Below are 18,417 nucleotides of genomic sequence, written 5' to 3' on the forward strand. Positions count from 1 at the left end.
TATTTTGAAGAATTTTCATCTTGTTGATTCTCATTTGTAAGCATTACAATTAATTAGTTTGGTTGCTTGAAAATCCTATTTGGTGTTTTTATCGGAGACTCTTTTGCAACCTATTATTGGGGGTATAACATGTCAATGATTAGATCTGAATGATTCAAGTGATCTATTATATGTGTTTAAGTATGTTTACATGAGTATGTGATGCTTGAATGCATGTATGATGTGTTAACTATGTTTCCACGTGATATAGGGTTGACGTATGTATGTTTGAATGCTTGAATCATGTCCAGGATGTGTTTCGATTCAGCAATAATCGATTATTATTAATTATAGTCGATTATCTACGCGTTGCTTTTGAGTGTGGTTTCAGGAATAATCAATTATCTAGGATGATAGTCGATTATACCTTCCTGCGTGATGTTTCTAGGGAAATTTTACTAAGATAATTGATTATCTTAAGTGATAATTGATTATCACAATGCATTTTGGTGAATAATGGTGAATTTGATGAAGAATGGACGTGAATCAAGCCCAAGGAGCTGTGAAACATGATGATAGTAAGAGATTAAGGTTAGTGGTTATATTTAAGGTCAGTTTGACTTGTGGTTGAGTATGGAGCATGAGTGAGTATTGAAATGTACATGAGTATGTGATTGATGAGCATGAGAGTGGAGGATAAGTCTACTTGTTGTTTCCTTTTGCCTTGTGTGCATTGAAAGGAGATGATCCTAGGGGAGCCTACAGATGTCCTGTACGGGAGGCTACAAGTGGATTGTAGGAGCGACTACAGTCGACAAGGTAAGGTACATGACTGAGATAGACTCTTTCCATTATGATATTATGTACGGTGATGCTCTTGGTTTTCATGACTAGGATAGTCATGTGTATCTATGATGATGATCATGGTACTTGAGATGCTTCAAGTTATATTATGTTATTGGTGGTGTTACTATAATGGTTATAGTAAGTAGTTAGCATGTATGTGTGAGATGTCAATGATGACATCAAGGGTTAGAGATCAATAATTGATGATAGAAGTTTAAATATCGAGGATCGAGTAATTCAGTATGATTGAATTGTTTATGTTAAAAGATTAAAAATCCTATTGTTATTACTACCATATATGAGGTGTTTGATTATGGTTGACATTATCAGAAGGTATGTATCTTGTTGTGTGTTTGATTATGGTTAATATAATCAGTATGTATGTATCTTGTTATTATGATTGTTTTATCGGTAGCTTACCTCATATATGTTTGTGTTTGTGTGTTTGTGAATGAAATTATCGACAATAATCGTATAATGTGTTATACGAAATAACACATTATTTTATTAATGTAATTGGATAATTATTTTTTAAGTATATTTCCGCAGTCTGATAAATTTGAATTTTACTGATTTTTAATAACTCGTCACATCTTAAAAATGGGAGTATTACAAAATAAATCAACTTTTGATATAAAAAATTTAAATACTAATTTTTATAATATATTAATATTATTTTTATTGTAATAATAACCTCACACCCATTTAAAGTAAAGAATCATCTTCCATATTTATGGAATCAATTTATGTATCATGTAATCGATTTTGTTATCATAAATTCGATTCTCATTTCACAAATATCATAGATAATTTAATAATTTTTGTTACATGTAAAGAAAATATACCTGATTCTGAGAGGTTTGAATTCTAGCCATCCTATATATATCTTTTCTCTCGCAAAAATATCTTCAAATGTGTTAAAACGAACTAGCACAGTGAGTGCAAATCCAACCCCCTAATATTCCTCACGACCATATCACTCCATGTTCTAAATTTCACTTTTATATTCAAAAGAAACTCAATGTTGAGCTGGCGTCTCATCACTGGCTGTTAGATTGCAGAGTATCGAGTTGCGTGCACACGCATAACTGGAATTCCTTTTCTACCCTTACAAGCTGTAACTTATAAAACCACCACTAGGGTTGCAAACTTCACTCCTTTGAATTACTCTATATTTTAAGCACGCCAATCCTGATAATAAAGTCTCTCTATCACACTTTCACTCTCCTCTTTCTGTCTCTCTCAGCGCCCTCTCTCTCTCTCTCCCTCTCTATCTTCCCCTTTTCAGGTTTCAACTCCGAAACTATCCATGGCCAATCGCTGGCTCAGACCCGAGGTGCGTTCTGATCCATCTTGAGGCGATTTTATTCCACTATTTTAGTTTTAGGGTTTCACCGATTTGATGTTTGCTTTCAGGTGTATCCGTTGTTTGCCGCTGTTGGTGCTGCTATTGGGATCTGTGGGTTTCAACTGGTTCGTAATATCTGCATCAACCCTGAAGTCAGGTCTATCTCAATTGCTTTCTTTTTTAAATTGATTTATTTTCTTTTAGTTATAGGTTTTGGTCTTTCAATTTAGGATAAATTATAATTTTTGTCCTGATATGCGATTTGGTCCTTCTATTTTTAGTGTAATTTTTTTTTAATTTTGGTTCAATGCTCAATTTTGCAGATGTTTTATTTGTTTTGTTTTGGTCTGGTTAAATCCTGGACCTGACATAAAATTAAGTTCTTGTTAGGATACGCAGACTTAAATCGGAGAAAACATTAGGATGACCAAAATCATGGACTGGGATTACATATTGGCCTTGAAGTTATTGAATTTAATGTTATGTAGTTAGGGTTTTTTCTAGTTTGGGATTAAAGATAAAAGGGTGAGGGAAAGATAGAAAACAGGACAGGAGGGAAAGTGATGATTATAGATAAAAATTCTTCCTTTGACTAGTCTTGTCAAAAACAAGTTGAAGAATCAGGATGATTGTTGATTCGATTCAATCAGTTTAGAATGTTTTGGGAAATAAGTACTTTTTTTAATTATGTTTTAAATAGTTAATATGCAATTTGATCCTTGAAAGTGTCACTATATATATTTTGTCTTTGTAAGTGGTGGTTTATACAATTTAGTTCCGGATTACTCAGTCTTGTTGTAACCTTCTCAGAGACTGATTAGTTCTCAAAAGCGTAAATATGTGCACATTGCTCTGTAAATGTGTTAATTTTGCTTACACTTTATTCACGTGTTGGTTATATATTTGTGATTAAAGAAGTCAAAGGACTAAATATGATTTTAGGACTTAATTTTGCACATGTTGTAACACATGGACACTTTTGGGGACAGAATAAATACGCTATCATTCTCAAGATCAAACTGCATATTAATTATTTTTGAAATAAGTGGAATCAATCCCAATGGAAGCTTGAATGAACAGCCTCTATTAGAAAAGTCGATTAATTTTTATCATGCACTGAATCATTCATCACCATAAGAGTTGTTTCTGTTGTTAGTTAATTTAATTAATCGGTATTAGTGTTTCACTTATTAATAATGGATGGTTGTTTTGTTCTTGTCATGTATTTAGGGTGAACAAGGAGGGAAGGAAGGCCGGAGTGTTGGAGAACTTTGCTGAGGGAGAGAAGTATACCGAGCATTTCCTGAGGAAGTATGTGCGCAACAGATCTCCAGAGATTATGCCCTCCCTCAACAGCTTCTTTGCTGACCCAAGTCGCAACTAAGTTGCTTTGAATTAACAAAGTTTAACGTGAGATATGAATTCTATTATGTTCAAGACAGTTCTTTATCGTGCATTAGACAAAAAAATGTGATTGCTTTCTCTGGCCGTACAGTGAGTTTGCTGTGCTTGAGAATAATGATATTGGTTTCGATGCATTAATGTTTGCTGTCCTTTTATTGCCATAATGGTGTCTAACTTTTGCTGCTGAAGTCTGGGGTGAAACTCGTTTTGAAAATAAAATAGGGCATAGTATTCCCTTTCCTAGGCACATAACGGGGGAGCCACAAATTGCTCTTGTTGAACGGGTTTGCTAACACACCCCAGGCTCGTGGGTTTCTATCTATTAACACCTTAATCAGTCCTTTAAAATTAGGCCTTTTGTTTTTAATTGTTGTTCTACTCGTTGAGTTTATTATGTTTTGCATTGTATCTTCGTAATCCTGATTGTTTTTCTTGTTGAATCAGCATGTGTAGATTTAAAACATTAGTTGTGAATCTGTTATATGTTCAAATTGAGATTTCAGTCAAGGAAATGCGTTGTAGAATTAAATCTTTGGACAGTGTTTAGCGGAGTATGTGCTGTTGAAGAATATTAGTTTCTAGCAATGTTTTTTATTGGAATAAGTTTTGAGATTCCGTTTTTAAAATCAATATGGTAATTGTGTACTTAAATAATCTTCTCAACATATAGGTTCCTCATAGATTAAACTTGTCAAAATAAAAGTTAACATCTTTTTAAGAGAAATCAAATGTACATATATACATACACAAATAAAAATATATGTCTATCACAACCCAAAAACGAAAGAAAAGGCTTTCTCTGACACTTAACCGTCTATCACGACTGAGAACCTCTTTTTAAAGTATCTTCTGCATTCGTGTAACAATTTAGGTTTAAGTATCTACTTGCATCTCATTTAACTATTTAAATTCACATGCCCATAGATTTGAAGATTTTATACTTGTCATAATACTGTACCATACACTCATACATATTATGACTAATCACATAGTTCTACTTAGTCACACATACAAAAACAATATAGTATAGCTCAATCCCCTGGTTTTACTTGGTTACACATACATCCTCACAAAAATAGTAAATTATGGCTCCGTACCTTTACCATTCTTGGCATCACACATCATAAATCATACACATTTTTTTGAGCCTAAGAAAACACCACTTTTTGATAAGTGGCTAAGTTGAACATTACGCAATTAGCGTTTTTAACACCGTAAGTAAAAATGACCAACATGAACCGTATTTACAAAATATGGAACAATTGTAAATATCTGAAAAAAAGATAGAATTACTTTGAACAAACCTAACAAACCGAAGGACCAAAATATGTATTATATATATATATATATATATATATATATATATATATATATATATATATATATATATATATATAAGTTTCAAATTGGTTGATGAGATATTGGTTTTAAGATTTCTCATCAGACCAGTTTGAGTCAATGGTTACCTCAATTAATTACTTATACAATTAAAGTATGTTCCACAAGTATTAAATCGCTTTTCACATTTTGAGAATCAACAACATTACAATCCATTTCAACAATTCGACTTAATCTTTAATAATTAATTAGATGCCAAAATTTCTCAAACAACTTATCTCACAACATTTCTACTATTATATCAACTAGCACATAAAACTTAAAAGAATTTAAACTAACTTACCTTACGTGAACTAAGTCTCTTGAGTCTAGCGAAGCTTAAGAGCTTTCACTTTTACTGAATACTATACCTGTACATAGAAAAATATTAATAATGATCTCAACATATCTTAAAAATCTTTTACAAACAATTCATCTTTATGTTTGTCATAAAGATTTGTGATTGAAAACTCATGTCAAGGATTTATATGTTTAATTAAAATGTCTTTTGTTAACTAACATTTTTGTATTGTGACAATTAGTTTTCCATTCAAATTGCTTTTAATCAAGTCTTTCATGAACACACCAAATATATTGAGATTGACATTCACATTGTTTACGAAAGGTTGCATATAGCTTCCTTAAGCTTATCCCCATCTCATACTTGTTACATATTGTTGATATATTTGCCAAACGTTTACCTCCTTACTTGTAAAAAGTTTATCTATTCGAGTTGGGAATGAAACGACCATGAGGAGGACTGAAAGCATTGCCCTTGTTTTTTGCTTTTGCGTTGCTCTTATTATTGTGTCCTATGTGCTCTTTTTTTTTTCTTTAGTTATATATTTTCTTGTATCAAATACTCTCAAAGTGTTAATTAATTGTATTTTTTTCTTTCCTTTAATAAAGAAGTTTTCTCTTCTCCTCTCTGTAAATCTTCTTTTTCTCCTTTCTATGACTGCATATTTTTTGTTTTCTTACTTTCTCATTTATTGAGCTCTACAACTTTTCATCATGGACTAAGAGAATTCAAGTACTTATTGTACTTTACGCTCACTATAAAAAATACTTGATTTGTCGATAGATGATATTCGTCGAAAATGTTAATTTTTCGACGGATTATTGATGAGCATAAACATGTTGATAAATAACTTGTCAAAAACATTTACCGATAAATCATGATTGTCGATAATTATCAATGGTTTGTTCATCGGTAATTAGGGACGAATATATCGATAATTATCAAAACCATGATTCATCAATAATAACATGACAAAATGAGTTACATTATCAACGAATTAGTCCGCCGGTAAAGTTTGAAATAGAATCATGTGTAGTGGACAACATTTTTTATCCACCACAATGAACTTGTCATAATATAATCAATGTAGATGTGTTTCTCAATTCATATAATGCAGACAAATGTTGAAATTCAAACAATGCAATCAATCATAAATGAAAACCATATCATTAAAAACATAGTTATACTGTCATTCATATAAGAAACAAATAAGTCTTAAAGTAAATGTTAGTAAAACTAAAAAAAGTCTTTTTAATCATCATAATCTTCTGAATCATTATCTTCTTCTTTGTGCTGCTGAGGCTATTGCTGGGAAGGTAGTTATTGGTGGGGGAGATGGTTGCACTAGGGTGAGCTAGATTGGAGGCGTTGTTGTTGGGAGGGTGATGGGTGGACTGAGTTTGTCCTTCTTAAGACAACAATCTCATGACCATATTTTCTAGATTCTCAAATATTTGTTTCAGTTCATCATAAGCCTGGTCACGAGCTTGTAGTTGTTGTTTAAGAAGGACAACAATCTTGTCATATTAGAATATTATATAATAAATAGAATATGATATATATATATATATATATATATATATATATATATATATATATATATATATATATAATATTACATGTTACAATAAAATCCCCTAAATCCCTTCCTCTAAACAACGGTATATAGTTGCCCAACAAAAAAAAACTCACCTTTAAGGAATAGAGAAGATGACCTATGATACATAATTGGAGAAGAATGAAATAAAGACAACCTTAGAGACACAAACGACAAGCAAACAACTGTGCGACGAACAAACGACGACACAATAAGTGAAAGGTGGCACCACGAGTAGTGAGGGACGTAGTGAGGAACAACAATGACCCATTCTATTCGCGATGAGTTTTCCATTTTTAGTTTCATACACCAAACGAATATGGTTGTTGTCTTTTTGGGTTTAAAAAAATTATCCTCTGAACTCTCCAACTCGATTGCGAACTCTTGAGTTTGGGTGAGTTGATAAAGTTTACTTTCGATTCTACCGAGTTTACATCAAAAACGAGTTTACTTCCAAGTGTAGAAAAACAAACTCGTACGAGTTAACGAGTTAACTCACAAGTTTGATAACCTTAGGTGGTAGCATATTTATTGCGGTAATCTTGGTAACCTGTGTACACAACACCAACAATGAGTTCCATATGTGCTCCCCCACCCAATAAGGGCATTCTTCTGCAGTGCGTGCATCTTTAACCATTCCTGACAGCTTGTGAGATGCTTTGGTGTGGAAAATTTTCTTAATTTGAGCTTCTTGCTCAGGTCTCTACTACACGTTTTGTTGCTATAGTAGCTGATGTTTAAATAGACTTAATATACATCAATACAAAATGAGAATTAGTTTCATTATGTTTTTACCTTAAATCGCTGCCATAATGATTCTCTATATTCTAGTGGTATTACTCCCCATGATTGCCAAGGGTGAAGAAACTATTGCTTAATATACCTTGTGATGGTCTTACAAGCAACTATAGAAAGAAGAAACTTAAATATATATACATAAAAGTTAACAAATTTAAGGCAAAGTAAAACAAGCCATGTAATTCAAATTAGTTAGAAAGATAATATGGTATTACCCTCGACTATAAGGTTCAATGGTCGGTCAATCATGGAAAGAATGGTCAACTGCATCAGCAGCCTGACCAAGATCATCGAATGACTGATGTGTATTTCTAAGCACACCCCATTTGGCACTTCCATAACTATTAGTTTTACCTCCTCACTTGTTTGATGACCCGTCCACGTACAAGGTCCATTATTGATTGATTGGTTCACTTTGTGCTCCCTATAGCTCAATTATGAAATCGGCTAAGTGTTGGCCTTTGATTGAACCTCTTGGCTTGAACCTAAGACCAACTTCTAACAACTCTACTGCTTAAGCGACCCTACTTGTCTGATCAAGTTTCTTGAGAATTTTTGGAAGCTTCTCATGTCGAGGATTGTCCCACACTTGTTTTGATTGGGTTCCAAGCTCTCAGAGGTCAACATGAATTAGAGAAAGTTTCATGTTTTGATGCCAAATGCACACTTGGTTAGGTTTAGACACATGTTGCATCTTTGAATCTTATAAAGATTATTATGTTTAGGTTAAATGAAAAATTAATTATTAATACTGTTTTTATCATCTTAAAAACTAATTTTAAATAAAATACATAACTTTATTATTTATTATAAAATTTGTAAGAGCCTAGAAAATAATGTCTTAGAGGTGCCAACGTGTTTTAAATAATGAGATTTAATTATTTTAATATTAAAAGTTCAATGTATAAATAGAAATTCTATTAACGAGTTTCATGACATAAAAACATACCATATCTCTAAAACTCTTTCTCTAACACTGTGTTCACTTTGAGGTGATACACTGTTAAGGAGAGAAAGAGAGCGATGGATTAAAAAAATTTTGTGTTCACTTGCGTAGTATTGTGAGCGATGAATCGGAGGTAACAGCGAGATTCACGTACTGTATCATCACTCTCTTAACTGCGATGATTTGCAAGGAAGAAGGGTGATTTGCCTAATCTGCCCTTTTGTGATTTGTTATTATTCTCATACAATAATAAAATATCAAACCACCATAATATTGTGTATTCACGAGTGCCTGCATGCCAGAAGAACAGTGAAGATTCCTGAAGCTACAGCCATGGTCACACAGTGAAGATTCCTGAGAAGCTACAGCTTTGGTCACGTTGCACAGGAAAGATTCCTGCTCTTGATAATACACAACGCTGCACTGCACTGCTGATATAGCTTTTTGACCATGTATTAATATGGTGTATGTATGCTGTATCTGTTTGAACGAGAAGAAGAACTGTCTACTGCTGCGCAAGGGAAAGGTGGTTGGGTGTGAAGAAGAAAAAGGAGGTGAGGTTTCTATAGCACTGTGTAACGAAATTTGCAGGAGTAGTGGTGTTTTTGAAGGGAAGGAAATGGCTGCCAGGGGGTGTAGACGAAGAAGAAGCTGGGTTACGGGTTGCTGCCAACGGGTGTAGACGAAGAAGAAGCTGGGTTACGGGTTGGTGCATGGTGTATCCGGTTACCATTTCACAAAAGTGAGAAGCCATATCCGAATATGGTTTTTTGGATTCCCAGGTGCATGTATCCCGATCACTGAAGCTCGTATCCGGTTACAGCCCTTTCTTCAATTTCCATATTTGGTGTATCGGGATCAGTTGCATTTGTATCCGGTTACAACCATCTTCTTCTTCTTCTTTCGTTACAGCCATCTTCTTCTTCTTCTTTTCTTCTTTTTCTTTCGCTGCTGCTGCTTCTTCTTCTTCTTCTTCTTTCGCTACTGCTGCTGCTTCTTCTTGGTCCGTTGCTGCTGGTGCTTCTTCCCGGTCTGCTGCTGGTGCTGGTGGTGTTGCTGCTTCTTCCCGGTCCGGTGCTGCGGTGCTTCTTCCCGGTCCGCTGCTGCTGCTGCTGCCGGTCTACTGCTGCAGTTGGGCCATTCTTGTTGTTGTGGATGAAATGGCATGAAGGTCACCAAGGTGGAGGATGTGGAGGGGAGGATGGACACTGGCTGGGAGTCTGTGGATGGTGACGAAGCTGACGATGCACAACCAGCCTAATGTAACCTCTGTTTTGTTTGTGTTGTAGGTGAAGGACTTCTGAAGAAAGTGAAGGTACTTGTTGTTTAACTTGTGGAGGTTAAGCTTGTGAAGGTTAAGGTTGGACAACTTCATCCACTTGGTGTATTCGTGGAGTGTGGTGAAGGTTGAAGGAGTTAGCTACTAAAGTTGAAGGAGTTAGCTGAAGTTCCAGTATTACCAAGGTTTATTGAAGGTATATGATGGTTAAGAAAGTTTTTATTCTAGTATTGTATACTATATTCATAAGTTTCTAATCTCGTTGCCATTTTTGTTGTATTAGGGTTCTAATCTCGTTGCCATGTTTGTTGTATCAGGGTGAAGGTTTCAAGTGGACGTGCATTGCAGAGTGAATCTTCATTTTGATAAGTCTTCAAGAGGTATTTTTTAATGTATATTTTAAGTACTTGTTTATATTAAATATGTAAATATATGAAATGTGTGTTAGATTATATTTTCTTTTATTATAAGTCAGTGTGAAATGTGTGAATATATGAAAATAATGTTTTAATTTTTTTAATTTGCTGTTTGTAAATGAAGATTGAAGAGAGGAATGTTATTGCTCGTTTATTTATAATAAATAGCCTAATGTTTTTTAATGTTTTATTTAAATATTTTTGTTTTGTTTTTAAGTAATATATGATTGTATTAATGTATATTGTTCATGTATGAATATATGATATATGATATATGAATGTATTAATGTATATTGTTCATGTATGAATATATGATATATGATATATGAATGTATGAATATAGGATTATGTTTAATGAATATATGAATGCATGATGTTAATTATAGTATGATTATTTGTTTAAGTAAATATAGATGGAAGAAGAATCTGACTTGTCGTACTTGGACCGTGAAGATCTAAATGATGATGTGGTTGGTGTTGACTTTAATATAGTCGCAATACTACATCAACACTTACAAATAACCACCTCCCTGGTTGCACTAACAATGTTATGCATTGTTTGTCATGCCTTGAATATATTGAATATGTTCTCGAGTGATCTAAGCAGTGTTAGCAATTTCCTTCCCGACAAAGACCGTCGCAGACAAGAGTTAATGTCGTACCTGGTGCATACTACTCAGTGTCGTGACATTATTCGGATGGGTCCAGAGGCATTTATTAATCTTTGTGAGAGATTAAGATCAACTGGGTTAGTTAAAGACGCCATTCGGTCTACAGTGGAGGAACAAGTAGCTCAATTTCTTTATATAGTTGGGCATAATGTCAAGAATCAGAGTGTCACATTTTTCTTTCATCGATCTGGGGCGATGTTAATCTCTTTGGCAAGTGCACCAAATCGTTCAAGTAATAAACCGTGGTAAGACCAGGTATCGTTTTCCCAAGAGACTCGTAATACTAGAAAATTGTGCGATTAACAACTCATCTAGACTCAAGAACAACTCATCATTTAAGAATATGTGCAAAAAGATAAATTCACAAGTAATTACAAGGTTGGACTTTGGTATTGAAGGCACTTGGAAATGGAAAAGACTAGAAATGGTATGAAATGACATTGTTAAGGTTAGTTTTTACCAATGCACTCTTGTGTATAACCAATTTCATTTCCTCTCTATCAACTTACTAAAGTCAATCCACTAAAACACTCTAGCCCTAATCCCTTAGGTGAAAGAGCCTAGGTTTTCCTTATCAAACTCCAATCCCTTGGACAATCTAACAAGCAAACCCGCATTAAGAACTAGGATCTAAGACAACATGTGAATCATATCCCATCCCTGGCTCAATGACCCACAAGGACTCTTGTTTCAGTTCAAGATTTCATATCCCATTCCTGGCTCAATGAAACCCCAAAATCAAGTCATGAACGTCCCCATTACAAGCAAGCTTTAAGATCAGAAACAAGAATACTAGTAATAGATAGAAAAGGCATTTATAAATACGAAACAATCATTCATTACACAAGAGTTCATAAGCTACATCTAACCCTAACAAGATGAATCTGGTTCTCCATTTCATGGAGAACCCTAAAGCTTACAAACATGGAAGATGGAAGAAGAAGGAGACCCAAAGGAAGAGGAGGAGATGTTCCCACAAGCTCCTCGCGCCCTCCATGAGCTCCAGACGTGAAATCGCACCTCCAAAGAACCAAAGACCATTTTTCTTTCTGCCTCGTGAGTATATATACTGCCCGAATTCTCGCTTAAGCTAAATTATTCTCGCTTAAGCGAGAATTCTTCTTGGAGAAGATAGTCATTCTCGCTTAAGCTAAATTATTCTCGCTTAAGCGAAAATGACTGTTAAATCAAAGACTTCCTGGATCACCGAGGCTCTTCAATGTAATGGAGGATCTTCCTAACATCAAAATAGATCAAAGAAAACAGGGGATTAGAGTATTATTTACGTAATGTAGCCCAAAATATAGATAAATACTAAAACTAAATAAAAGAAAGGATTTAAGCAAGTAATAAGCTAAAGAAGAGTTGATTTTGCTACTAAAATGATGCTTAGATAATGGTAAGAATTAGCATTATCAAACTCCCCCAAACTTACAACTTTGCTTGTCCTCAAGCAAAAGTACTTCACGTAGCAAACAATTCGATCACGATAGTCTAGCAACTCAAGCATAGTTTAATCAAATAAACAAAATCAATCATGCTTGCTCAACTTGGAAATTACATTCAAGAGATAAAATGGCCTTAGCAAGCTAAACTTCAATCATGGTGCTCACAATTTAAAATCACAAGATAGATGTAATTGATAGATCAACAAACGTGGCAAGATGTTTTCATTGAATGCATGGAACCATCCTTCACCAAGGAAAGTGTTTCACTCAAGCACAATGGTGTATAAGGATGTGTGTCTAACTCTCAACTATCACAGTGTTATACAAATTAAATTTGCCGTTCGTTTCACAATATAAAACACATTCACAAGCAAGTTAGCATCACAAGGACTTTTTAAGGCTTGTAATGTGGCTGGGCTAAGAAGAAAAATTAGTTTTTCTGGACAACAAAGCACCTTGAGCTAAGAGATAAAACAATTTACTTCATGATATAGCATTAGTCTCTCTCTTTGCTTCACAATTGGATAAACTACTTCTCAACTTATTTCCCAATTCTTTTTCAATGAATTCATTTTTATTTCTCTTCTTCTTTCTTCTTTTTCTTTCTTTTTGACTCATTTTGCTATTTTCTCAATGCTTCCTTATTTCAAAAACTCCCCCAAACTTAAACCATTCTCCTCATCCTAACATATATGTTCATCTCAATTCAAGGTAAGGAGGTTAAGGATTTTTCAATAAGCTTAAGGTTCCAGGGGTGAGAAAGTTTTTCTTCAAGGTTCAAGTGTTTTGCATTGGCTTTTAGGCTCAAAAATGTAGAAGAGGTTGAAGAACAAGATGGCCTTGATCATTTGTAACAAGCAAGCAAATAGTTCAAATAGAGAAACTTAGGCAAAATCAACTGTGATTTCAAAGTGATAGCACTCAACAATAAACTCTGGGCACAACATCTCACAAGTTTACTAAGGGTTCCAAAGTTTGATAAACATCATGCCAAGAATATTGATCACAATTAAAACCAAGCATCCATCTAAACATATACAAGCAACCACAACCTCTGTTCAACAAACTTAACCACATAATCTCAATTAAATTTTCAAAGAAATTTTCATAGATAAAGAGCAAGCACAAAAGATTTGTATTCAATTCAAGCATAACATATGATTCACTCGAATCACCAAACCAATTGCAAAAGAACTATCCACTAGGCAAGTAAAAAAGAAATCAAAAACACAAAAAACTGAAAGTAAATAAGAACTGCAAATTAAAACTGAAATTAAGAACCGATCAAAATGGACTCTTTGCAGCTCCAACAGCGTAGAACACTAGCTTCAATTTTCATATGTAACATCTTCCTCCTCCAGTAGCTTATACTCCGCAACTGCTCCACCTCCCCCATCAGTAGGGGCCTGGCCCCCAGGCCATGCTACACGAGCAGCAAAATCTTCAAGTCATATGTTTCTCAGCTCAGGCATGTCTCAAAGGTTGACCAATGGTGGTTTTGAACTCTTTAATTCCTAAGGAAGATCTTATCCAAGAAAGCTTAAAGTAAAATTAGTATCTCATAGTCAACAATTGAAGAGAAAGGTCCAAAAACATACTAAAAGAAATATGCAAAATAAAGCAAAGAAACAAAACAATGAAAGTCAAAACAAACAAAGACAAAAGTACATGAACATAGAGGGAAGTCTTAAAATTAAGCTTCCCAAAGGTACAACAACACAAAAAGGTTTAAAAACACATCAAAAGAAGTGTGTGAAAGAGTGCAAAGCAAGAGAAAACTCAAAATCAATCAACAAAAAGAAATGTGCAGAACCAGTATTGGGGGCACCATATCAGATTTTAGCTTAAGCTAAAACTTTTTCGCTTAAGCTAAACATTTTTCGCTTAAGCTAAATTTATTTCGCTTAAGCTAGATTTGCAGTAGAAATTTTCGCCCAAGCTACAATATTTTCGCTTAAGCGAACTTGTTCCAGTGGGTACCCCAATTTTTAGCCTAAATCTCGCCCAAGCGATTTAGTTTTAGCTTAAGCGAAACTATTCCAGTGAGGACCTTAAATTCAAATTCAATTCTCGCCTAAGCGAATCATCTTTAGCCTAAGCGAAAATATCAGCAAAACTTATTTTTTCATTTTTCTGCATATCTCGCCCAGGCGAGAAAGTTTAGCCTAAGCGAAAATAATGCAGATTCTTGCGAAATTAGTCACTCACCCTATGATTTTTTTTTCTACACATTCATTCAATGCACTTACACACAAACCAAGCTAAAACTAACATAATACACTTATACAAACCACAAAAACAACATTACAACTCAAAAATCACGAAAATGCAACCAAACACAACATACATAACATAGACCAATAATGGAAATGACACAAAAATAAGTAAAAAGGGTAAGAAAATTGGGTTGCCTCCCAAAAGCGCTTGTTTAACGTCATTAGCTTGACGGTTTACTCAATGAAGTGCAAATGTTGTTGTTGGTGTGCTCCTTTCACCAACTCTTCTTGAATCACTTTCTAGTCACCAAATCAATTCTCATAGCATAAGAATCTTCATTTTTGCCCTTCCACTACCTTGACATCTTAAAACACTCAATCCTCTTGATCAACTTTGGCTTGCTAGGCTTGAGTTCCTTGCCTCTCATCAAAGGGTGGTGGTGACTAGTCTTTCTCTTTTTCTTCTCCCTTTCTTGTTCATCTTTTACTTAGCACTTGGAGCATCTTCAAGGGAGGAAGAATTTGTGGCAGCTTGTGATGCTCAACATAGTTGTCTCCTTGTGTCCTATAATTCCTTCAATTTCAGGGTCTTCATGATGCTTTTGAGGCTGCAGTCCTCCTTATGTGAACATCTCCCTGCATACACTTAGACACAACTAGGCTAAAGCCACAAATTAGCCCAAATAAAAGTGAAAATCTATTTACAACAAAAGAGTTAGTTCTATATACAAAATCAAATCTACATAAGTTAGAAACCTCACAAAAGTCTAGTATTGATACGAGTCCCCGGCAACGGCGCCAAAAACTTGTTAATCTCTTTGGCAAGTGCACCAAATCGTTCAAGTAATAAACCGTGGTAAGACCAGGTATCGTTTTCCCAAGAGACTCGTAATACTAGAAAATTGTGCGATTAACAACTCATCTAGACTCAAGAACAACTCATCATTTAAGAATATGTGCAAAAAGATAAATTCACAAGTAATTACAAGGTTGGACTTTGGTATTGAAGGCACTTGGAAATGGAAAAGACTAGAAATGGTATGAAATGACATTGTTAAGGTTAGTTTTTACCAATGCACTCTTGTGTATAACCAATTTCATTTCCTCTCTATCAACTTACTAAAGTCAATCCACTAAAACACTCTAGCCCTAATCCCTTAGGTGAAAGAGCCTAGGTTTTCCTTATCAAACTCCAATCCCTTGGACAATCTAACAAGCAAACCCGCATTAAGAACTAGGATCTAAGACAACATGTGAATCATATCCCATCCCTGGCTCAATGACCCACAAGGACTCTTGTTTCAGTTCAAGATTTCATATCCCATTCCTGGCTCAATGAAACCCCAAAATCAAGTCATGAACGTCCCCATTACAAGCAAGCTTTAAGATCAGAAACAAGAATACTAGTAATAGATAGAAAAGGCATTTATAAATACGAAACAATCATTCATTACACAAGAGTTCATAAGCTACATCTAACCCTAACAAGATGAATCTGGTTCTCCATTTCATGGAGAACCCTAAAGCTTACAAACATGGAAGATGGAAGAAGAAGGAGACCCAAAGGAAGAGGAGGAGATGTTCCCACAAGCTCCTCGCGCCCTCCATGAGCTCCAGACGTGAAATCGCACCTCCAAAGAACCAAAGACCATTTTTCTTTCTGCCTCGTGAGTATATATACTGCCCGAATTCTCGCTTAAGCTAAATTATTCTCGCTTAAGCGAGAATTCTTCTTGGAGAAGATAGTCATTCTCGCTTAAGCTAAATTATTCTCGCTTAAGCGAAAATGACTGTTAAATCAAAGACTTCCTGGATCACCGAGGCTCTTCAATGTAATGGAGGATCTTCCTAACATCAAAATAGATCAAAGAAAACAGGGGATTAGAGTATTATTTACGTAATGTAGCCCAAAATATAGATAAATACTAAAACTAAATAAAAGAAAGGATTTAAGCAAGTAATAAGCTAAAGAAGAGTTGATTTTGCTACTAAAATGATGCTTAGATAATGGTAAGAATTAGCATTATCAGGCGACGGTAAGCAAATTCTTTCACAATGTGCTGGATGCTGTTATAACTCTAGAATCAGAATTTTTAACTCAGCCATCAGGAGATGAGGTTCATCCATATGTGTTGAACAACAGTCGGTTTTATCCTTACTTCAAGGTAATGATTTCAATGTGTTAGTCAGACTGTGATTTTATGAAAGGATGTTAATGTTATGCAGTTGTATGATGACTTCTTAATTCAATGTTTAGGATTGCTTAGGGGCCATAGATGGTACTCACGTTCGTGTAAGGGTGCCAAGAGAAGATGCTCCAAGATTTCGTGGTAGAAAAGATTGGCCAACTCAAAATGTGTTTGCCGCATGTGACTTTGATATGAAATTCACATACGTTCTAGCTGGGTGGGAAGACACAGCATCTGATTCTAGAATCTTAAAAAATGCTCTTGATCGAGATGATCCGTTGGTCATCCCCCAAGGTAAGTCTCTTCATTGGAATATAATGATTGGGAATTTATTGTAATTAATCTGTACTGATGTGAACATACCTGTAGGAAAATACTATCTCGGCGACGCTGGATTTATGCTGAAAAGTACGGTTATGACACCATATAGAGGCGTCAGATATCACCTTAAAGAATTTTCTCGCAGAGGACCACAAAATGCACGAGAGCTCTTTAACCATCGACATTCATCACTCAGAAATGTTATTGAAAGAACATTTGGTGTATTGAAGAAACGATTCTCTATCATTGCAAGTGGCACTGAACCACATTATGAATTGGAGACGATGACGGATATGTATGTATGGAGTTTGCTAACGCGCGTACGCCTGTTCTTCAGTTGGTACATTTTAGCAATGTGTACCGGGTTTTAGTAGACAAAAATACCCTTATATATATGGATTCTAACTTTTAAGGTTATGGGTATTTTAATAATTTTCATTCTCAAAACTAAAAAAAAGAAACCCCTCTCCCTTTGTAAAGAATTGACATATTCACCTTTAGGCAAAGGTTCATTCAAGATCTCTTCAATTTCACCATCTTCACTAACCTCTCTAATTTCATCATCTGCATTTGTTGAATTATCTAAAAAAACCCTCCACGTCAGTTAGCAATTCTTTCGGATGTCATTATGCTTGTGAAAATTAGATAAAATTATATACGAAAAAAATTATAAAATGAAAACTCATTATAAAATCATTTTTTGTAAGAAATTGTTTAACAACGAGTGTTTCTGATTTTTTCCAGTCCAATTACCAATTCCTTTGATGTCATTATGCTTGTGAAAATTAGATAAAATTAGATAAGACAAAAATTATAAAATGAAAACTTATTATAAAATCATTTTTTGTAAGAAATTGTTTAAGGATTATTTTTGATTTTTTGCAGGTCAATTACCAATTCCTTCATACTTGTGAAAATTGGATAAAATTAGATAAGACAAAAATTATAAAATGAAAACTCATTATAAAATCATTTTTTGTAAAATTGTTTAACAACCAATGTTTTTGATTTTTTTCAGTTAGACTAGCATACGATGACAGAGAAAATGTTGGAGTGAGAGAGATCAAAGAGAAAGGGTTGAGAAGAATGAGATTAAAATACCCTTGACCTTAAAACTTAGAATGCATGATATATAAGAATATTATTGTCTACTAAAACTCGGTACAGATTACTAAAATGTACCAACTGAAAAACAGACGCGCATTAACAAATCTATCTGTCTATCTATCTATATATATATATATATATATATATATATATATATATATATATATATATATA

The 18,417-nt window shown here is 34.3% G+C and overlaps 1 protein-coding gene across 1 annotated transcript; it reads left to right on the top strand.

The window, feature by feature from the left end:
- The first annotated feature begins 1,981 nt into the window (after positions 1–1,981).
- Positions 1,982–3,715, top strand: LOC124825533 (uncharacterized). Its single transcript, XM_047298167.2, has 3 exons — positions 1,982–2,161; positions 2,242–2,330; positions 3,404–3,715. The coding sequence occupies exons 1-3, from the start codon at positions 2,135–2,137 to the stop codon at positions 3,555–3,557; spliced, it is 270 nt and encodes an 89-aa protein (XP_047154123.1). The 5' UTR covers positions 1,982–2,134; the 3' UTR covers positions 3,558–3,715.
- Positions 3,716–18,417: the final 14,702 nt, after the last annotated feature.

This window comes from Vigna umbellata, chromosome 2, assembly GCF_029865625.1.
Source record: "Vigna umbellata cultivar VRB3 chromosome 2, Vumbellata_1.0, whole genome shotgun sequence".
Lineage (NCBI taxonomy): Eukaryota > Viridiplantae > Streptophyta > Magnoliopsida > Fabales > Fabaceae > Vigna > Vigna umbellata.